Genomic DNA, 24,377 nt, shown 5'->3' with positions numbered 1-24,377 from the left:
CAACCCAAGAATTCCTGGAGGGGCTAAAATGAATTCTATATTTGATGATGACATGTGAGCGTGTTGTTTCTGTTATTAGAACTGCAGCACTGTGTGTGAATGTGTGTGTGTGTATGTGTGTGTGGCTGCTTGCATTGCCAAACAGCTCATTCATATGCCACTTTTAGGGCAGCCATAAGAACAATGTTAGTGTCAGTGTGACAAGCATTATGTTGCTCCTCTGTCTTGCTGTCAATTCAATCCCCACATAATTATACCCTCAGGTTCACGGCATGGAACTGTGTGCGTGTGCTGATGAAGGAGACACACAGAGAGGAGACAACCAGTGAGGGACAGATCAATCTCGAGAAACAAAGGAAGAGTGTTTTATTATGTTCATGTGTGAAGCAGCCAGTTGTGCTGTCAGCAGAGAGCTGCATTAAAAAGTCCTCAGACCAGTAAATAGTATGATTTCATAGGGGAGGGTACATTTTGAGGCCATAGCAAAGAACAAAGGCATTTCAGAGGAGTGTGTGTGTGTGTGTGTGTGTGTGTGTGTGTGTGTGTGTGTGTGTGTGTGTGTGTGTGTGTGTGTGTGTGTGTGTGTGTGTGTGTGTGTGTGTGTGTGTGTGTGTGTGTGTGTGTGTGTGTGTGCGCCTGTGTGTTTGTGTCCATTCCACTCTAAACCAAAATGTAACCCTCCCCCATACCTTAACCTTAACCTGCTAGATACAATAGTTGACTCCTGATAAATGCAATGCTTTGGGACTGTCTTAAATGCACTAAAGAGGAACATGCGCATATCCAGAGTAAGGCAAAATGATGTTTTTGAACTGTGACTGGTGAGCAGCACAAGCCGTACAAGTACCCTTTCTCAAATATCTAACCCCTTGTATTGAAATTACATCATTAGTAAAGTAGTAATACTTACTGATAGCAAAGCATGTCAGTAATCATGAACTCTGGCATGATAATAATATTAATAGTTTCAACATCAACAGCAACCATATTGTCAGTTGCACAGAGTATTTAACATAAGCATTGACAGACCATTTCCCTTTAGAGAGAATATGCTACTCCACAAAATGGCTTCGCATCAACAGAGTGTCCCTCCGGATACTCCACTCTGCTGCCTCTCTGCTGCCGGTCATTTTGTAAGAGTCTATCCTCTGAGAGTCATGTTTTACACAGATAGATGAAAGGGTTTGAGTGTGCTAAATGTGCTAAATGTTTATGGTCTGCCTAGGAGACGGGGCTCCGGTGCAGTTAAAAACAGTTAATACACATACAGCATATAATGTAGGATACATGGTCTGTTCTGTCCCATGCTGCTTTTAAAGGCCCAGTGCAGTCAAAATGTCATTTTCCCTGTGTTTCATATCATATTGTACAACACTTGTTGAAACTAACACTGTAGAAGTGTGAAAAAAGGTTATCAGTGTTATTTCCTGATAGTTGTTGGTTGAAAATACAATCTACACGGACCTTATCAGCGTTTTTGCCTGGATAGGAGTTTGGGCTTTCCATGGTGACATCACCATGCAGTAAATTGTTTAATAGACCAACATCAAAGAAAGTTCCAAACCTCTCTGCCAATAACAGTTTCCCCCTCCCCACTCAGACCACCCTCAGACAGTCCTAGCAAAATTCTTGCTTGAGAAATAGTTTTTTGCTAAAAAGCTATTTTTGATCATTTTAATGTAAATCTGTTACAGTATGGTACTTAATTGTTAACCAAAAAAGTATTTGATATTGATATAAAAATGGCTGACTTGGGCCTTTAATGACATTTGTTGTTGTGTTGTTGGGAACTGGTGGGTTTTTATGACGTTGGCACCATATCTTTATTGATGCCTGTAATGATGGGTGACTGGTGAGAGAGTGTGTGTAGTAAGAGAGGGGATGTGTGTGTGGATGTGAGTGTGTGCAGATGTGTTGTTTTTGCCTGTAATGAGTGGTGAGAGGTTGGCTGAAACACAAAAAGCAGTTAGTTGTTTACGGTCTAAATTTATGGGAGGGAATGGAGGGTTGTTTGGGATCCGGGGGAATCACATCTACCCTGGATGAATTAGCAGAAATTACTCTTCCAGGGAACCTTGAGGAGCTAATTGTTCTGCTTGTTCTAGACACACAGAATTGGGGATCAGGGTTCCTAATTGGTCATCGGTTGGGGACTGAGCCACTGGAAGAGGAATAGGAACCCAGGTCTCAGAGTCTTGCAGTTGGATCCAGACTGACAGGTAGGGAATTTAGGATTTAAAAAAAAGCAGTTTGATAAAGAGTCACGAGAATTAAGGTTCTCATGACTGACTTCTCAGTCAGGCCGAGAAACACAAGTAGAACCATGAAATTGTACATGGGGTTCCTCAATGGTTCTTAAATCCCCCTCCACTCCCCAATATCCCTGTTCCCAAAGTCCAGGGCTCCTCTCCTTGTACATTTATGGTCAGATAGCAGTTGGGGCACTGGAGTCGTTATCGCCAACAGCCATGATGGTTCTATATGTGTCCATGGGTTGGGCCTAGACTCATAGGTTTTAGAGTTCGATAGGGTGCTAAGGGTTCCACTACTTGCAGATGACGGCCAGCGGAGATGTTAGGGCACTTGAATCATCATACAGGGACAAAAACACTATCCTGTTCCATTGGTCAGGTCTAGACTCACGGGTTCTACAAAGGTGTGGGTTCTTCAAGTCCTCGAGTTCTAAGATTCCACTCCTTACAGCTGCAGACTCACAGAGGTAGAAACTCTCAAAGAGCCGGTTCTAGCGTTTCTAGAGTTCTAAAGTGTTCTAAAATGTTATTTTCTCTGCTCAACTGCACTCCTCACAGTTGCAGGCAAGGATGTAGCGGTAGGTGGCGGTGATGCGTGTTCCTCCGGCACAGCGGAGTCTCACAGCCTTCAGCTTGGAGGTGTGGGGCCTGCAGCAGAAACAGGTGCTCTTAAAGGGCTGCTTCAACACCGAACTGAAGGAGATGAGAGGGTCGGAGCGGGACGTGTGGCTGCAGTGGCCCTCACACCGAGCCAGCAACACCATCTGGATAGGAGGAGAGGAGGGGGGAGGAGGAGAGGAAAGGGGAAGATAGGAGGGGAGAGGGGAGAAAACATACACTTAAAGGGAGTTTAGAAAATAATAAAGTTGTGTTATCCTGTTCAAGGAGCTGATGTCTATATACTATAGTTCGTGTCACAGTCAGGCTTTGTATTCTCCACTGTAATCTACAGCCTGTAGTATAACTCCCAGTCTGTGGCCTTGCGCCTGCTGTGATAGGAGTCAGGCTGGAAAGCTCAGGGTTAGTCACACACACACACACACACACACACACACACACACACACACACACACACACACACACACACACCACACGCACACGCCACACGCACGTAAATCACATAATAATTTAGCCTGATACTTGTGTTAGCTCCCTGAGCTCTCAGCAGGCTAGCAGCAGTGACACAAACACACAGTATCATAGCCCTAATGAGTGATCTTGTTAATTACTAATGATTCAGGACTCCATCCTTTCCGTGTGTTTGTCTGTCAGAAGAACACCACGCTGCAGAACACCACGCTGCAGAACACCACGCTGCAGAACACCACGCTGCAGAACACCACGCTGCAGAACACCACGCTGCAGAACACCACGCTGCAGAACATGGCTGACCCTTCTCTTTGTGTTCTAATGATCCTCATCTAGAGGTGATGGCCACTTTCCATTACACACACACACAAACACACACACACACACACACACACACACACACACACACACACACACACACACACACACACACACACACACACACACACACACACACACACACACATGCACACCCTCTGATGCCTCAACAGTGAATCTCACTCAAACACACTTACCAGTACACACACACAAACACACATACACACACACACACACACACACACATTGCTGTCGTGTCCGCAAGTGGACTCCTGTGTCATGTTCCCTGTCAGCTGCCTCGTGTCGCCACCGATGTCACCGTCTCTTACAATAGCTCATCTGGGGCCAGGGGATATGGATATCTTTCTGTCTCTCTGTTTCTGTCTCTCTGTTTCTGTCTCTCTGTTTCTCTCTCTCTGTTTCTGTCTCTCGTTCTCTCTCTCTGTTTCTGTCTCTCTGTTTCTCTCTCTCTGTTTCTCTCTCTCTGTTTCTCTCTCTCTGTCTTTCTCTCCCTCTGGATATAGCCTGTCTGTGGATAGGGGATATGGATATCTTTCTGTCTCTCGTTCTCTCTCTCTGTTTCTGTCTCTCTGTTTCTCTCTCTGTTTCTCTCTCTCTGTCTTTCTCTCCCTCTGGATATAGCCTGTCTGTGGATAGGGGATATGGATATCTTTCTGTCTCTCGTTCTCTCTCTCTGTTTCTGTCTCTCTGTTTCTCTCTCTCTGTTTCTCTCTCTCTGTCTTTCTCTCCCTCTGGATATAGCCTGTCTGTGGATAGGGGATATGGATATCTTTCTGTCTCTCGTTCTCTCTCTCTGTTTCTGTCTCTCTGTTTCTCTCTCTCTGTTTCCCTCTCTCTGTTTCTCTCTCTCTGTCTCTCTCTCCCTCTGGATATAGCCTGTCTGTGGATAGGGGATATGACACACACACTTGCCGGCGAAGACTGCAAGGGAGTTAGCAGCCACTTTAGGAACGTGTCCTTATTACAATAGCTGAGGACTAGACAGTGAGCTATCAGCGAGGAAGAGTTTTAGGTATTTTCACAGAGAGAGGTTGGAAGCCTTTGTGTGTGCCTTTGGGAGAATGGGCAGAGGATGGAGATTCAGAAGACCATGGTAAGTTGACAGCTGGGCTGCAGATCAAGGCTCCTTCCCCTTGCAAAAACCTTCCCCCTTCCCAGTCAAACTTACAGATACACATGCACCTACTCAGGCACTGTTGCATACTGTGCATTCGGAAAGTATTCAGACCCCTACCTATTTTCCACATTTTGTTACGTTACAGCCTTATTCTAAAATGGATTCACTTCATTTTTGTCCTCATCTATCTACACACAATACCCTATAATGACAAAGCAAAAATAGGTTTTTAGAAATGTTTGCAAATTTATTTTAAAAAACTAAAAAAACAGAAATATCTTATTTACTTATTCCCTTCGCTATGAGACTTGAAATTGAGCTCAGGAGCGTCCTGTTTCCATTGATCATCCTTGAGATGTTTCTACAACTTGATCGGAGTCCACCTGTGGTCAATTAAATTGATTGGACATGATTTGGAAAGGCACACACCTGTCTATATAAGGTCCCACAGTTGACAGTGCATATTAGAGCAAAAACCAAGTCATGAGGTCGAAGGAATTGTCCGTAGACTTCCGAGACAGGATTGTGTTGCTGCATTGATCTAGGAAAGGGTACCCAAACATTTCTACAGCATTGAAGGTCCCCAAGAACACAGTGGCCTCCATCATTCTTAAATGGAAGAAGTTTGGAACCACAAGACTCTTCCTAAAGCTGGCTGCCCGGCCAAACTGAGCAATCGTGGGAGAAGGGACTTGGTCAGGGAGATGACCAAGAACCCGATGGTCACTCTGAGAGAGCTCCAGAGTTCCTCTGTAGAGATTGGAGTCTAGTCAGGATCGAGGGAAAGATGAACGGAGCAAAGTACAGAGAGATCCTTGATGAAAACCTGTTCCAGAGCGCTCAGGACCTCAGACTGGGGTGAAGATTCACCTTCCAACAGGACAACCACCCAACACAGAAGAGGCTTCGGAACAAGTCTCTGAATGTCCTTGAGTGGCCCAGCCAGAGCCTGGACTTGAACCCGATCGAACATCTCTGAAGAGAACTGAAAATAACTGTACAGCGACGCTCTCCATCCAACCTGACAAAACTTGAGAGGATCTGCAGAGAAGAATGGGAGAAACTCCCCAAATATAGGTGTGCCAAGCTTGTAGCGTCATACCCAAGAAGACTTGAGGCTGTAATCGCTACCAAAGGTGCTTCAAGAAAGTACTGAGTGAAGGGTCTGAATATTTACATAAATGTGATATTTCCTTTTTTTATTTTGAATACATTTGCAGAATAAAATAAAAAACCTGGTTTTGCTTTGTCATTATGGTGTATTGTGTGTACATTGACTGAAACCCCCCCCCCCATTTTAATCAATTTCAGAATAAGGCTGTAACGTGTGTAAAATGCACTGTATATGTGGGACAGAGAGAGGTCCTCCTCCACAAACAGTCCCCTAGGAACCCCTGTGTCACCCAGCCCTAAGCCCAACAAGGGATCACTTACACTCATTAACAGCAGGAACGGTCACTATCACTCACTCCTCACTCCTCACTACAGATCCTCAGTGTCAAGCCATGGACTGCATGTTGTATAGTCCACATGCCTTATACCTCAGACAGGGAGCAGAAAACTCCATCATATGTTACTCAGCACCTGTTTGCCACACTCTTTTTCTCTTTCCCTCTCCACCCCTCTTCTTTCTATCTTTCTATTCTTTGTTTCTATTAGACCTCTCTCTCGCCTCTCTATTTGTCACTGTCTCCCTCTCTCTCTTTCTGTCTCTCTCTCCCTTCTCTCTGTCTCTATCTCTCCCCCTCTCTCTTTATCTCTGCCTTCCCCCTTCACCCTCTCAATTTCAATTCAATTCAAAGGGATTTACTGGGGTGGGAAACATATGTTTACATTGCCAAAGCAAGTGAAATAGACAAAAGTTAAATGACCAATCAGAAAGTAAACATTACACAAAAATGTTTCAAAAGAATAGAGACATTTCAAATATTATGAGCTTGTCAATGACCTTGACACCTTGAAAAGCTAATTTCCTGATGATGGCTTGCCGCTCTTCGGACTTGGCAACTTCCTCCTCCCGACTTCTGCCTTCAATTAATTTCTAACCAACTCTCTCTTTCCCCTCCTTGCCCCTTTTGACTTCACCCTTTCCCGGTTCCCTCCCACCCACAAGGCAGGCAATACTCTTGACCTCATCATTACCAGAGGCTGTCCGCCTACTAATCTCACTGCAACCCCCCTTCAGGTCTCTGATCACTACTTTGTTTCCTTTTATGTCTCCATTTCCTCCAACCCTAACCACTCAGCCTCTACCCAGATGGTCAGGTGCCGTTGCAATCTTTGCTCTCTCTCTCCTACACTACTCTCTCCTCTTCTATCCTATCATCTCTCCCTTCTGCTAAATCATTCTCCCTCCTGTCTCCTGATTCTGTCTCTTCAACCCTACTCTCCTCCCTTTTCACATCCTATGACTTGCGCTGTCTCATTTCTTCCCGGAAATCTCGGCCCTCCCATCCTGGTCCGTGGCTGAGTGTCTAAGCTAAAATGGAGGAAAACTAAACTTCCGGAGGACCTAACATCCTTCTACTCCCTCCTCTCTACCTTCTCTTCCTTTGTAAAGCCAATTTCTATCAGTTACTCTCATAACTGGTATCCCCCAGGGCTCGGTTCTAGGCCCTCTCCTCTTCTCTCTATACACCAAGTCACCCTGGCTCTGTCATATCCTCATATGGTCTCGCATCATTGTTATGCAGATGACACTCAACTACTTTTCTCATTCCCCCTTCTGACACGCAGATGTCGACACGCATCTCTGCATGATAGCTCAGCTTGGATGTTGGCCCAGACCTCACAGCCTTTCTTGCTGTGGCCACCCTTTCCTGCTGTGGCCACCCTTTCCTGCTGTGGCCACCCTTTCCTGCTGTGGCCACCCTTTCCTGCTGTGGCCCCTCCCCTCCTGCCTGGTCTGGTCTAGGTGAGGCATGCTTCTATTGTGTGTGAGGTGTTAGATGTGCTACTCTCTCTGTGGGGGCTCATTTTCATTTTGGCCTAGGTGAGGAGCTCACTCAGAGAGACTGCACTTATTGAACAGGTTGCATTTATCTACCTCTGCCAGGGGTCAGAGAGAGAGAGAGAGAGAGAGAAAGAGAGAGAGACAAAGAGAGAGAGACAAAGAGAGAGAGAGAGAGAGAGAGAGAGAGAGAGAGAGAGAGAGAGACACACACACAGAGAGAGAGAGAGAGCGAGAGAGAGACAAAGAGAGAGAGACACACAGAGAGAGAGAGAGAGAGAGAGAGAGAGAGAGAGAGAGAGAGAGAGAGAGAGAGGAAGAGAGATGAGGAGCTATTTGCACATTGTTACAACACTGTAGATAGACATAATATGACATTTGAAATGTCTTTATTCTTTTTGAACTTCTGTTACTTTAGTTTATTATCCACTTGCTTTGGCAATGTTAACATATGTTTCCCATGCCAATAAAGCCCTTAAATTGAATTGCGAGAGAGATAAATACATAGACAGTGAACAATAAATGAGAGAGAGAGAGGGAAATACCTACTCGTTAGAGAGAGCAGACAGACTTTTGGCTGTGTTTTCCCTGTCTGTAGTCCCAGGGGTCTGGTTTGGAGGTTTGAAGCAGATTTTTGTTCTGATATTTAACATGTAAAACATCCTGTAAAACTTCTGGACTGGCGCTGTTGTCTAAAACAGCTTGTTAGCAGGAACACTGGGGATGAATGACAGGATTGGCTTACAGTGTGTGTGTGTGTGTGTGTGTGTGTGTGTGTGTGTGTGTGTGTGTGTGTGTGTGCGCGCGCGTCCACACGTGTGTTTTGACTTACAGGGAGATCTGACCTCCTTTATCATTATGTATCTGCTCGTGTATCCTTGTCTGTGTGTGGGAGAGTGTGTGTGTGCACATGCTAGTGTGTTTGTGTACACATTCAGCCGGCTTACCTTGGAGTTACACTTGTAGATGGGGTGTGTGATGGTCTCTACGAAGTGATGCCTCATACAGCGGTCTGGGTCTGTGTCTCCCAGGTGTGTGCTGTGTCCGTTCTCTGCCTTACTGCTGCTGGCATGCACTACCACCAATAGGGGGCAGACAACCAGCAACAGCACCAGCCCTGAGGAGGGAGAGGGGGGGGCTGAGGGGCGCATACTGGGGCCAGGGAGTGCTGGGGTGGGTGGGACAGGAGTTCGGGGGTAGTGGGGTAAAGTCCAAGAGGCACAGAGGAACTTTAGAGGTGACACAAAGAGGGAGAAAGAGGGACACCCTCTGTCTTTGTCTCTGTCCACTTATTGTTTGTCTGTTTGTCCGCTTGTCTCTCTTCTCGCTGGGAGTGACTTTTCTTTCTTTTCTCTCGTTCTTGTTCTCTTTAATGACGTGAAAAAGTGAGGCTGTCCCTTGTCCTCTCTCTAATGGAATTGGCGTGGAGCTCCTAGCCCAATGTGCTGCTGCAGTCTGGTCTGTGGGTCCTCACACCGGACCATATCGCCTGTCTGTGTGTCTTGATCTGGGGATCGAGGGAAATAATAAAGGGAGGGTAGATGGGTCAACTTGTTTTAAGCACCTTATTTATTTCACCTCTAATCGAGGAGTGATTTAGACCTGGTACACCAGGTGAGTGGAATCCCTGACTGATCAGTGGTATGAATCAATCTATTAACTGAGGAGAGAGAAAATCATAAGAGCTCTGACCCTTGAGTTACGCTATAAATATGCCCACGTTGCACTTTTCCTTGGCTCCTAATAGACTACGCAGGGGATGCATTGTTTCCAAACATTTGTGATTTGGTTCATACAAATGTTACAGTAGCTATCTAAGTTTTGTTGCGGGATATGGTTGGATCTGCTATTTGTGTTTTCAAATCCTTTCTAGTCTTTGAAGAACTTCCGCTCCCACAGATCTCGTCTGGTACAACTCATATTGCTTCGTTTTTGTTGTTGATGTAATATTGCCCGTTGTAATATGGCATTTCCACTAAGCATCTGACGTTACAGCCTTATTCTAAAATTGATTCAACTGTTTTTTTCCTCATCAATTTTCACACAATACCCCATAATGGCAAAGGATAATTGTTGCTAATTTAGAAAAATAAAAAGAAATACTGGAAAAAGGGAAGGGGACTGAATACTTTCCGTGTATGTGTGTGTATGTGTATGTGTATGTGTGTGTGTATGTGTGTGTGTGTGTGTGTGTGTGTGTATGAGAGCCAGTTTCATCATAACGCTTGATGGTTTTTGCGACTGCAAAATGTATATGCAAATATATATATATATTTGCATATACATTTTGCAGTCGCAAAAACCATCAAGCGTTATGATGAAACTGGCTCTCATACACACACACACACTCACACACACACACACACACACACACACACACACACACACACACACACACACACACACACACACACACACACACACACACACACACACACACACACACACACACACACACACACACACACCATGTCTAAATACCATGTCTATATTATTTCAAGAACAGCTCAAATAAGCAAAGAGTCCATCACTATTCAAGATATAAAGGTCAGTCAACACAGAACATTTCAATAAATGTTAAAGTTTCTTCAAGTGCAATCGCAAAAACCATCAAGCACTATGATGAAACTGGCTCTCATGAGGACATGATTCCATATGTGTTATTTCATCATTTTGATGTCTTCACTATTATTTTACAATGTAGAAAATAGTAAAAAATAACGAAAAACCCTTGAGTAGGTGTGTCCAAACTTCTGACTGGTTTGTGTGGCCTTTTAATATGGGATGTTGTTTATGTGATTGCTGCAAAAAGATTTGCCTCTTGAGGATGTTAAAGTTTTCTGAATCAGAATTGGATGATGATGATGACTACGATAATAGCTATGATAACTATGACAATGATGTTAACTATGATAACCATGACAACTATGACAACGATGACAGTGATTACAGCAGTTGCTATGCCAGCCAGGTATGTGTGATATTAAAATAACTGTGATAAACAACTGTGAAGGCTGTCTGTCTGAGAGGTGGAGCCAGGCTGCCAGTGCTCCCCTCAGTAAGAACAGATTGTGATGTCTAAACCAAGTAGCAGCACATGTTACTGGCCAGCTAAACATCTTAGGGACTATTTCTTTTAACAGGACAACTGATACTTCTATTCCTAACAGGAGGAATTCTAAAGTTTTTAATGATTCCCTCTAGAAAGAAAAACACTGGGATGGAGGAATGGAGGGATGGAAGGAGGGATGGAAGGTTTTAATTGAACTTAATGCATTCTGGGATTTTGGTACAAATGAGGAAAACCTAGCAGAGTTGTTTAGAAACAAAGAAGAATGCTAAAGAGGGACTTTTGACATAATACAGGGTATTGTTTTGTTATAAATGATGATTACCTCTTTTGGAGCATGCCAAGCCCTACTCTGGAGTTCTGTTACTGAGAGAGTCTCAGGGAATTGAGCCACGGCCCACACCCACGCACACACACCCACGCACACACACCCACGCACACACACCCACGCACACACACCCACGCACACACACACACACACACACACACACACACACACACACACACACACACACACACACACACACACACACACACACACACACACACACACACACACACACACACACACACACACACACACACACACACACACACACACACACACACACACACACACCCCTGCCTCTCACCAAGCCTATTAGCAAAGCTGCCCCAGCCAATGGAACTGGCCAACACTCTGAACACCAATGCTTTTGTCAGGAGAACCATAAAAAGCAAAGTATCTCGGGTTAAGAAAATAAAAACATGAACACATGAAAATATGTAGCATCTCTGGCAGTGGCTTTGCGGTCATGAGAGAATTTGTTTTAATGAGAAGTCATTCCTGGTGGGGAGCAAAGGGTCTGGCTAGAGGCTGTTTGTGCTTGTATTGGGTTAACTCTCTGTGTAATAAAACAACTGAGTCCTCAGTGTGTGTGTATTGGGTTAACTCTCTGTGTAATAAAACAACTGAGTCCTCAGTGTGTGTGTATTGGGTTAACTCTTTGTGTAATAAAACAACTGAGTCCTCAGTGTGTGTGTTGGGTTAACTCTCTGTGTAATAAAACAACTGAGTCCTCAGTGTGTGTGTATTGGGGTAACTATCTGTGTAATAAAACAACTGAGTCCTCAGTGTGTGTGTTGGGTTAACTCTCTGTGTAATAAAACAACTGAGTCCTCAGTGTGTGTGTATTGGGGTAACTATCTGTGTAATAAAACAACTGAGTTCTCAGTGTGTGTGTGTCTGTGTGTGTGTGTCTGTATTGGTAGTCAACCCATGCATCACACACCCACGTGCTCCTGGCTATAGGACCCCCTCTGTCATGCACAGCACACACACATATGCATGAACGCTTGCAGGCATAAACACACACACACACAGACACAGTCAGTGAAGCTGACATAGGATCTGGCAACAACACAGATGCCTGTGACGGGTCCTCTGTCGCCAACATCATATCCTCACTGACATATTGGCACACACACGATAAAACACACTTGGACGGACGGACGGACAGACACCTGGACGGACAGACAGGCAGTGAGGACAGACAGACACAGACATTAGCTGTGTCAGGAAGCGTCCCCACCCTGTACCTTGGTTCACCTGCCCCACGCTTCCTGCTTGATCTGTTCAGCAGCTCCTGGCCCACCACCACTAAAGGCTAATAGACATAACATGACCTGATACTATATACACAACCACACACATGCACACACACACACACACACACACACACACACACACACACACACACACACACACACACACACACACACACACACACACACACACACACACACACACACACACACACCTTGTTTATGCTGGACTGCCATCCTCATTTTGTCCCCATTCAGTTCACATTGGGTCAACCCTTAGTATTTTTATGTCTGTATGTCTCTCCCTTTCTCACTCTCTTCTTCTCTTTCCACTGCTTTCCTACTTTGCTGTCCCCTGTACCCCTGTACCCTTTGACAGAAATGCAGCTAAACAAAACATCCCTCATATAGCGTTGGGTGTCATTGCCTGCAGCCAATACTCCACTCCGTAGACAAAACTCATTCACCAGCAATAAGTAGGCAACCACACGCACCCTAATTGACATTGACAAGCCTCTTAGATCCCACTTAGTCTATCTGTGATTGCCAGTCTTATGAGCTTAGTGATCTAGTGACATCAACACATTGTCTCGCAGGGCAGCTAGCGCAGCTAAGACTGGGGGCTTCCAAAACAATATCAGGAGAATGAAGGGCAAGTGTGTGTGTCTATGTGTGTGTGCACATGCACTTGCAGGGGGAACCTTAAATTCCTGAGAATAATGGTTGGGATGAGGAACAAGAGTGTCTGAGTATGTGTGTCTGTGTGTGTGTGTCTGACTCCCCTTAATTGGGGGAGTTGTTTGAGGGCAGAGGGCCCGAGAGGGGTAAAGGGCAGAATGTGGTCCTCTCCCCCAACTCCCCCACACCTGCCCAGGACTCATATAACACACCTGCCCAGGACTCAGATTTATATAACACTGGGTCTACACAAACAACAAGCTGTACCCTCTTCTCTTCACTGCTATTGATACTACGTAATGCCCAACAAGGTCTCAACATTTGGGGGGGGGGACACCACAGGGATAAACATCAGATTTATATGGTTAAGTTTAGGCATTCATTCTGAATGGTCAAGAGTGAGGGTTAAGGATTAGGATAGGGTGAGTGCCTAGAACTTGGACCCTCTGGGCCTCTCTGGGCCAGAGCTCGCGGCTTACGGTGGGCTGTTGGACAGTAACAGTGTGTGTCACTTCTCCATTCACCTCTCGTCACACCAAAAATCTACATTGGCAGTCGAGTCCCGTACGATACAATCGGCTCATTAATTTTGAATTACACTGAATTTTATTAAAGTAAACAACTTGGTTTTATTTCTATCACAGTAAGTTGCTAAGCATTGCCAGGCTTGATCCGTTGCCCTGCCTGCTGTCATCATTGTTATTATTATGCTGTAACTTTCCGTTTGGAGAAACATTTGATATTGAGAAGCAGTCAGACCTGTCTGTTGTTATTGCTGTGGGAAAATACTGTACACCAAATACAGCTCTTAGTCTGTCTGTCTGTCTGTCTGTCTGTCTGTCTGTCTGTCTGTCTGTCTGACTGTCTGTCTGTCTGTCTGTCTGTCTGTCTGTCTGTCTGTCTGTCTGTCTGTCTGTCTGTCTGTCTGTCTGTCTGTCTGACTGTCTGTCTGTCTGTCTGTCTGTCTGTCTGTCTGTCTGTCTGTCTGTCTGTCTGACTGTCTGTCTGTCTGTCTGTCTGTCTGTCTGTCTGTCTGTCTGTCTGTCTGTCTGTCTGTCTGACTGTCTGACTGACTGTCTGTCTGTCTGTCTGTCTGTCTGTCTGACTGTCTGTCTGTCTGTCTGTCTGTCTGACTGTCTGTCTGTCTGTCTGTCTGTCTGTCTGACTGTCTGACTGACTGAGACACTCCAGGTCTGTAGGATCCAGCGGCGCCAGGGCTTGGCCCAGTCACCGACTGTCTCTAACCCAGTCATGGTGACCTGTCTAGGGGGTAGAGTGGAAAAGGAGAGGAGGTGGGGAGTAGGGTTTAGGGGTAGATAGCAGACCTAGATGAAATATGGATGGATAGGAGAGGTTAAGCGAGGGAACGAGGGGATAATGTAGGTTAGGGGGCTGAGAAGAGAGAGAAAGAGGGAGAGGGGGTATACAGTAGGTTGTTGAGGCACTTAAGATATAAGCCCCAGTAATGAGATAGTAAAACTATCAGCCATGTTCCCACACACAAAACAAGTCCCCTTCAAGTGGGAAGTGGCCAAAACGAGTCCACTTACGAGGGGGGGAGGGGGGGGGGGTCTTAGGGGCACAGGCTGGCTCCAAGAATGAGTTATCCAAAGTCATTATGATTCTCTTCCTAAAACAAGCAATGTTAAGATACAGATTTGGGCAGTCTTATCCCTTCAGGGGCTTCACATCCAGTAGCTGGGAATAGGCTGTCCCAGGACTTGCCATCACACAACAGATTTGAGATTAGGCCCATTCTGGGCCGCCTATTAGCTCTCTGAAGAGGGGTCCTAGTCGTCTTGTTGGCCCATTAGTGCTGAGACATTCCTGACATTCAGGAGCCTAGGGGCCAACCCTCCACTGATTCGCATGGAGACCCTTCACCTAGCCCCCCCCCCCCCACACACACACACACGAGCTCGCAGGCATAATGCAAGTACCCCTCACGCTAACCGCAAAAGACCCTTGACATAATTCTACTAAACACAAACTGTACCCTGTTAGAAGACTGAACTGGATAAAGTAACAAGCAGCATTGGGTTTAGTAACGCAGTAATAAGTGCAGTCCCCATTTTAGGGTTCAGCGATGTAATTCCTACCAGTTTCATTTATCTGTACATATCCATTTAGTGTCAACAGGGCACAAAACAAGCCCCACATAGCCCAAAGATATACTATTGATATCCACAGAGAATGCAGTCAATCTCAGGGCTTTGGCTAAATGAAACATTAAGACATAAAACCATCCAAAACATCCCTTTGGGGGAAATAAATAACTTATTAAAGCAGTGAGAAGGAAGAGACGAGATTAGTTTGTTGCGTTTTTCCCATGCTATGGTTGGAGCCACACACACACACACACACACACACACACACACACACACACACACACACACACACACACACACACACACACACACACACACACACACACACACACACACACACACACACACACACACACACACAAATATACATACTACATACCCACATACACTGAGCTAACTACTGGACCTCCAGGTGACTGCAGACCAGGAGTTTCTGTGCTAAGCTGAGGCAGATAGGGGTACTGGATGATTTCACTCACCACATTCCCACCTAGTTTAACTTCACAATATGTGTTGTTGTTGCTGTCAGTGAGTTGTGGTGAGGTAGAAACATCGCTGCTGCCCACCTCTCTTTTGTGTCTTTAGCTGGAGAGTGGAGTCAAATGCATACATGCACACGCTCACCCTGGTATGTGTGAACTGCTGGGATGCTGGTACGGCTAGGGACTGACAACTTCTGAGGGATCCTCTCCTCTTTATCTGTGTGTTGGAAGCAGTTGTTGCGGGGACTTGTCTGTCTGTCTCCCTAGGCAACTGTTGCCTGCCAGTCGTACAACTGCAGTGGAGGACAGAGTGTTGGGGGAGTTTTTGTAGTAGAAATGTTGTTGTCAGTTATTTTATCTATCTCTTCCCTCTTTATATCCTTCTCTCCCTCTCTAAATTCTGCAGAATCTCCAATTATATTCCTCTCTGTACCTCCCCCTCTCCCTCACTCTGTTTCACTCCCTCCTTCTGTCTCTCTCCCTCACTCTGTCTCTTTCCCTCACCCTGTCTCTCTACTTCACTCTGTCTCTCTCCCTCACTCTGTCTCTCTCCCTCTGTCTCTCTCCCTCACTCTGTCTCTCTCCCCCACTCTCTCTCACCCTCACCCTGTCTCTCCCCCCCACTGTCTCTCCCTCTGTCTCTCTCTCTCCCTCCATCTGTCTCTCTCCTTCCCACTGTCTCTCTCCCTCTATCTGTCTCTCTCCTTCTGTCTCTCTCCCTCCATCTGTCTCTCTCCCTCCCTCTCCCTCCCACTGTACATCAATGTTTTCTGAACACCCTCCTCCATTGTTTCACCAGCTTTTAATAAACTAAAGGGCAGATTCTTTAGGGAGGGGAGGGGTGTGTACACCACACACACACAGGCACACACACACAGGCAAACACACACACAGGCACACACACACAGGCACACACACACACAGGCACACACACACAGGCACACAGGCACACACACACACACACACACACACACACACACACACACACACACACACACACACACACACACACACACACACACACACACACACACACACACACACACACACACACACGCACACACGCGCGCACACACAGAGAGAGAGAGAGAGAGAGAGAGAGTGAGACCCATGGCATTCCTCTTACACTACACTAACACCCTTTAAAGCTAAGCCCCTCACTAAATATATCCCCCTGGTAGAGATAAGACAAATAGTGTGGATTTGAGGCCAGTGTTCAGCCAATGACAGGTGGACGTGGGAGCAAGGCTAAGCTAATGTTAGCTTTACAATTTAGGCTTCTCAGAAACACCACTGGCTAGCAAGAGAGAGGCAGAGAGAGCGAAGACCTGCAAGTGTGTGTGTGTGTGTGTGTGTGTGTGTGTGTGTGTGTGTGTGTGTGTGTGTGTGTGTGTGTGTGTGTGTGTGTGTGTGTGTGTGTGTGTGTGCCTGTGTGTGTGCGTGTGTGTGTGTGTGTGCCTGTGTGTGTGCGTGTGTGTGTGTGTGTGTGTGTGTGTGTGCTTTAGGTGGTCCAGTGCACCCCTCTGATCCCGTTAACTTTGCTTTGATCCTGTTAACCTTGCTTTGATCTGAGTGGACCTCCTCATCCTAGGGCTCAGTAGTTAAGACCCTGTAACCCCAGTCACTGTCTGATGATCAAATCTATTGACCTGGACTCTATGTACCCAACAACACCACTCAGGACTCTTTAGACTAATCCCACGCCCATTTGATAACATCATACTGAACACAGTGGCAGACACTGTTTTCTTACTGAACACAGAAAATGAAGGGCCAAGCTTGAGTAGCGGTGGTGCTACACTGAATTATAGCCATGTGATGAGCAACCTCAACCTTACCTTTAACAGCCTCTAGTATCAAACGTAGGCTTTTGTCTAGGCTTCAGCTAAGTGGGCTAATGCAGTCTTGAAGGGTGTAGACAGGCCAGATTTGATACCTGGTTGTTTGTACGACTAAAGAAGACCTTACCACAAATAGCTCTGCATCCATCCATCAATCCATCCATCAATCAATCCATCAATCCATCAATCCGTCCGTCCATCTATCCATCCGTCTGTCTGTCTGTCTGTCTGTCTGTCTGTCTGTCTGTCTGTCTGTCTGTCTGTCTGTCTGTCTGTCTGTCTGTCTGTCTGTCTGTCTGTCTGCATATATCAAACATCCGTCCGTCCGTCCGTCCGTCTGTTCCACACATTTTCTTCTACAGTCACTATCTGGCACATTGTTTCACTGATAGAATTACATTACTGTGCGTGCAGTGTGTTCATTAGTCAAAGGCACATTCCTGCTACAGTGAGACATAACAAACTGGCCATCTGAGATTCACCACAGTCCAAATAAATAGACACACACACAGGTGTGCTATGGTGGGAGAACGCAATAGATGGATGGACACACACATGCCTACACGCATGCATGGTATGCACGCACACACATACAGACACACACACACACATCGGTCGGACTCCACATGTGTCTGGAGAAGTGTGTGACACTTCAAACACACCTCTGCTCCTCCTACTCCTCTCCAAACAATTCTAGAACAGTCATTTCACACCACAGAGGACACACACACGCACGCACGCACACACACACACACACACACACACACACACACTTTTTGCACAAACTGTTTCTCAGCTTCTACTGAAGTGAGATGTCTGGATGGAAGTATAAGTTGTTTTTTTCTCTCTGTCTCTCTCTCTCTCCATCACTCTGTCTCTCTTTCTCTCTCACCACCTCATTCCATGTCTCAGTGTCTGTCTCTCTGTCTCTCTCTCTCTCCATCACTCTGTCTCTCTTTCTCTCTCACCACCTCCTTCCATGTCAGTGTCTGTCTCTCTGTCTCACTCTATATCTCTCACCACCTCCTTCCATGTCTCAGTGTCTGTCTCTCTGTCTCACTCTATATCTCTCACCACCTCCTTCCATGTCTCAGTGTCTGTCTCTCTGTCTCACTGTATATCTCTCACCACCTCCTTCCATGTCTCAGTGTCTGTCTCTCTGTCTCTCTCTATATCTCTCACCACCTCCTTCCATGTCTCAGTGTCTGTCTCTCTGTCTCACTCTATCTCTCACCACCTCCTTCCATGTCTCTGTGTCTCTCTCTCCCACCTCCTCTCTGTCTATCTCTATATACTGTTTTCCAATCTTTCATTCTCTCCCACTCCCTCTCTATCTCCTTGTCTTTCTGTCTGTCTGTTTGTCTCCTCCTTCGTGACCCCTCCTCATCTCTGTCTCTCTGTCTCTGTCTCTCACTGTCTCTGTTTCTGTCTCTGTCTCTCTCGCTCTGTCTCTCTTTCTGTGTCTCTCTCTCTCACACTCTCTCTATCTCTCTCTCACACTCTCTGTGTGTTAGATGAAGGTAGTAGTGTAAGAAGGACTGTATAACTCATCTATCATATCTACCTACCACAGAGTCCATTATAACTGTCATCAAGTTCACACACAGCATGAGGCCATAACCCAGTTCTAAACCTGACGCACGCAATCACACAGACCCACGCACACACACCACAAACGATATGTCCCTAGGCTACATCATTCACACACAACATACTTCGCTACATAAATCCTCTCAACACAAACTCCCTCCACACCCTCACATAAACACACACTCTCCCTCCACACACCACCTTGTACAAACGTCCACATGCACACCTTCTAGTTATGTCATCTTCTGTCTGTCTGTCTGTCTGTCTGTCTGTCTGTCTGTCTGTCTGTCTGTCTGTCTGTCTGTCTGTCTGTCTCCCTAGGCAACTGCTGCCTGCCAGTCCCACAACTGCAATGGAGGAGATGGAGGTATGGGAGAGTTTTATTTACTGTTATTTTTCTCTCTCTTCTCCCTCTTTATATCCTTCTCTCCCTCTCTAAATTCTGCGGCATCGTCGACTCTCTTTCCCCTCCCCTCCCCCTCCCTCCCTCCCTCCCTCCCTCCCTCCCTCCCTCCCTCCCTCCCTCCCTCCCTCCCTCCCTCCCTCCCTCCCTCCCTCCCTCCCTCCCTCTGCCCTACAGTGACATTCTGATGTATATGTCTACCATCATATTGAGTAATAAAATACTTCCAACAACATTACATAGTTTGTATTACAATATCTACCCATGTGAGTGGTTGTAGTATACCACATACCAGTCCACCATGTAATCATCACAGTCCTTAAAGGCTAAATCTGATTTCTGGTCATTTTTACGAGTCAGATACAACCATTGATTCTTGAAGAATGTAAATGCTATATCATTACCCAAAACGCAGGGCTTCATTTTGTGTAATAAGTCTTTGGAAACAAACAATGTATAGTTTCAAAACATTTCATTTAGGTTGATGCGTCGATCCTCAGCCCCAGTATGCTGTTAACCAGAACAGTGCCTGAGCACATAGGATAGAAATACCTCAGCAGAGTTCGAGAGAATACATACCTGAGATAGTACATGGCTGGATGACTAGGCAATGAGCTGACGCAGCCAGGCAGCATCTAAACCAATTCCTCAACCACCCTTTATTGGTTCAGAACATACTGGTATTATATATAGTCTACCTATTGATGGATGGTATGACAGTACATTCATTTATGTACCTGTGCAGTACATTGTAAGCTGAGGCAATCAGTTAAACAATGCTGTGTTGTAATTATGCTACTTTCAGTTTGAACATGAACCGGTTACTGGTAATATACCTTTTCCATGGAAAATATGATAGCATACTTATTCTGTCTCTCTGCATAGGAAATGGCTACGTGGAGCCCCCCTGCTTAACTTCACAAATAGAAAATACATAAAAAATGCTTTAAACCAAGGTATCAACCAGCCTACATTGATTACACTGCTTATCGCCCCATACATGCAGATTACGATGGAATTACAGTTTTTAACAATAAACCAAAGTGCGGAGGACACCCAGTGATCGTAAGCCTCAAATCCAGAGAAGGTGAACAGATCCTGGGTTGCGAGCGAGAGGAGTCCTGGGTCACCTCCAGATCTCTAGTGGTCCATGGTGGTCTTACCTTCAACCGGCCACCGCAGACAGAAAGACAGGAATATCCAACAGCTGTGGCTGATCGGACACAGCCAGTGGGGTCTCCTTTCCACAATCTCTTTTCAATACCTCTGTCCCCCCTTTCACTTGCTCCCCTTCTCTCTTCGTCTCTCTCACACAGACTTGCGCTGACTGATCGTGTGAGCTCTGCTCTCCCCCTCGCTCTTTCATTCGCTCACTCTGTCTCTCTCTGCTTTCCCACCCTCTCGTTCGGCTCACTCAGTCACTCACTCATTCTCTCTCTCCCTCTCTCTCTCGAACCCTTTCTCTGTTATTCTCTCTACCTCTCTCTTTCTTTCTATTTCTCTCTCTCTCTTTATCTCTATGCCTGTCTCTCTCTTTCTCACACTCTCCCTATATGACAGGGGAAACGGAAAGTGAATGGGTTGGATGCTATGCGTTGGAGGATGGTTGTCAGATGTGGAACGTGACACAGCATACATACATCACACACAAACACACACATACACCAGCTGACACACCGACACGCTCCCGCAAGGCAAATTGGTATTCCAGGTCCGGACTGCTGTGCTCTGCTTGTGTCGTCAGAGAGCTGACCAAAAGCCTGGGCCAGTTTTACAAGACTGGGGTTATAAAACTGTTAGCAGAATTAGCTTGGCCTTCCTCTTCACAGGCTTCCACCCTCTGTACGACACCAGGGGGTTGGGGTGAGGCGGGGGAGGGAGCGAAGCGGGGCTGGGGGGGGTGCACTGTAACTTACCTTTGCTGGCTGTACCGGTAGAAGCCTCTGGTCACAAGTCAGAGTGAAATGAAGAATAGGATCATCCTCTACTTTGACAAACGGGAAACAACAGTAGGTTTCTTGTGTTTGGTATGTCAATATCCCCCCTGCAATTTTACCAGGTTGTTATTGTAAAGATCATTTATTGTGGAGAAACACCCAGTTAACTTTCCTGCCCTAAACTGTCTTGACAGGGAGATAGACAGCCTGAAGACAATAAGACAATAACATAAGATGGGTGACAGATGCAGGATGAGTAATGATAGATGATAAAATGTAATGAGCCATTTTGAAGCAGAGACCATCATACCTTCTCCCAAGGCGGACACCGACGCTGCCAAAAATATCTGTCATGTCTCTTTTCTGAAGGCATTTGTGACATTTTTACACAATTTGAGACACAAAGAGAAGATCAATATGATATGACTAGGAATACTGGCATCAGCGTTGAGAATATAATCTGCTAAATGAGGTATGGATCCCATCCACAAAGACCAAGTTTAGAGTAGAGCAAGAGAGACAGAGAGAGAGAGAGAGAGAGAGAGAGAGAGAGAGAGAGAGAGAGAGAGAGAGAGAGAGAGAGAGAGAGAGAGAGAGAGAGAGAAAGAAAGAAAGAGAGGAGAGAGAGAGAGAGAGAGAGAGGGGGGAGAGAGAGAGAGAGAAAGAGAGAAAGAAAGAGAGGGAGAGAGAGAGAGAGAGAGAGAGAGAGAGAGAGAGAGAGAGAGAGAGAGACATAGAGAGAGAGAGAGAGAGAGAGAGAGAGAGAGAGAGAGGAGAGAGACACAGAGACAGAGAGAGAGAGACAGAGACAGAGAGAGAGAGACAGAGAGAGAGAGAGAGAGAGAGAGAGAGAAAGAGGGAGAGAGAGAGAAAGAGAGAGAGAGAGAGAGAGACACAGAGAGAGAGAGAGAGGAAGATAAAGAGAGAGAGAGACAGAGACAGAGAGAGAGACAGAGACTGAGACAGAGAGAGAGAGAGACAGAGAGAGAGGGGGGGGAGAGAAATATACTTTTTTAAACCTTTTTGAGTGCAATATTTACTGTTAGTTTTTTGTTGATGTTGTTTTGTGTCTTCTCACTTTTGTGTATTCTTTACTTAACTTGCTTTGAGAATGTAAACACATGCCAATAAAGCCCCCTTGAATTCAAATTGAGAGAGCGAGAGAGAGAAAGAGAGCGAGAGAGGCACAGAGACAGAGACAGAGACAGAGACAGAGAGAGACAGAGAGAGAGAGAGAGAGAGAGAGAAAGAGAAAGAGACAAAAAGAGAGAGAGAGAAAGAGAAAGAGACAAAACAAAAGAGAGAGAGAGAGAGAAATATGTCATCTTTGGATTCCAGTGTCTTTAGGGACTTGTGTTAGAGACGCATTCTTTCACCGTTGGATGACACCGAAGATGAAGAGAAACAACATGCTGTAACAAAAGGTATTCAACGTGTTTTAAACAATAGGCGCCTGAGACAATCTGAGAATAACAACCAAGCCTAGTCAAGGATGACTGAGTGAGTATTATAATACAAGCTGTGTGTGTCTAATAACATATGCTGAGATAATCATTCATATCACAGACAGACAGCCTGGTATGCAGAGTCTAAACTCTCAGGGGAAATAAGGGGGCGAGCCTCGCTCACTAAGTAGGGCACACTAAGTAGGGTTTGGGGGGGTCAAACGTTTAATAAGAAACACAATTATACCTGAAAGACCTTAGCTAATGCCAAAAATGTCTCACCTTCTGTCCTCTTCACACACAAACGCACAAAAACACACGCATACGCACACACATACACACACACACACACAAACATCCCCTCACCTCTCTCTGACAGGAGTGATTTGGAGTGGAATGTTCCACCTCACCAACTGACACCTTGGAGAGATCCAAGCAAGTGTACTTCTATTTGAAAAACAGTTTGTAATGGTTTCTGTGGTTTTAAAGGATCACCTCAGTAATTCTCAGTGGAAAACAGAATACAAATTATTCACTGGAGGGAAATCTGAGTGTCACTTTTTGGCATTAGAGGCTTGTGTTAGCGAGAGGTGGTGACATAGATTAAATGAGTCTCGCTGATATATCAAAATATACGTCATGTTGTTCCATTACAGCAAAAAGACAATGTAAATTACACAGGAAGTTATTTCTGAGAGAGTGTGTAGTACTACGGATGGTGTGTTAGAACAGGGAGGAGGAGGAGGAGGATGAGGATGGAGGAGGATGGAGGAGGAGGAGGATGGAGGAGGAGGAGGAGGATGGAGGAAGATGGAGGAGGAGGAGGAGGAGGATGGAGGAGGAGGATGGAGGAGGAGGAGGATGGAGGAGGAGGAGGAGGATGGAGGAGGAGGATGGAGGAGGGTGGAGGAGGTTGGAGGAGGAGGATGGGAGGAGGAGGATGGAGGAGGAGGATGGGGGAGGAGGAGGAGGATGGAGGAGGATGGAGGAGGATGAGGAGGAGGAGGAGGAGGAGGAGGAGGAGGAGGAGGATGGAGGATGGAGGAGGAAGGAGGAGGAGGAGGAGGAGGATGGAGGAGGAGGAGGATGGAGGAGGATGAGGAGGAGGATGGAGATGTGTGTATGTGTGCTCCTATGTGTGTGTGTGTGTGAACTTGTGTATGTTTGTGCGCTTGTGTGTGTTACTTTGTGGATTAGTGTGTGTGTGTGTGTCTGTGTGTGTGTGTGTGTGTGTGTGTGTGTGTGTGTGTGTGTGTGTGTGTGTGTGTGTGTGTGTGTGTGTGTGTGTGTGTGTGTGTGTGTGTGTGTGTGTGTGTGTGTGTGTGTGTGTGTGCATCCTATATGTGTTGAAGCTGACAGCTGCTCTCTGACAACACACTAACTGGAAAACCATCTCAGCACTGAAAACGTCCCAACATGGCCTCCACTAAAACCAGAATACAATTTTATGTTTGCCTCCAGTCTCCCAATGGTGACGGGGGGAACGGCAGTG

General features: G+C 45.9%; 1 protein-coding gene across 1 annotated transcript; it reads right to left on the bottom strand.

Moving 5' to 3' along the window:
• Positions 1–345: 345 nt before the first annotated feature.
• Positions 346–21,048, bottom strand: ndp (norrin cystine knot growth factor NDP). Its single transcript, XM_064976164.1, has 3 exons — positions 20,667–21,048; positions 8,695–9,254; positions 346–3,016 (listed from the first exon to the last, which is right to left on the bottom strand). The coding sequence occupies exons 2-3, from the start codon at positions 8,896–8,898 to the stop codon at positions 2,792–2,794; spliced, it is 429 nt and encodes a 142-aa protein (XP_064832236.1). The 5' UTR covers positions 8,899–9,254; positions 20,667–21,048; the 3' UTR covers positions 346–2,791.
• Between the last annotated feature and the right edge of the window lie 3,329 nt (positions 21,049–24,377).

Source organism: Oncorhynchus masou, chromosome 10 (assembly GCF_036934945.1).
Source record: "Oncorhynchus masou masou isolate Uvic2021 chromosome 10, UVic_Omas_1.1, whole genome shotgun sequence".
Lineage (NCBI taxonomy): Eukaryota > Metazoa > Chordata > Actinopteri > Salmoniformes > Salmonidae > Oncorhynchus > Oncorhynchus masou.
This window is presented reverse-complemented; position numbering and strand designations above follow the sequence as displayed.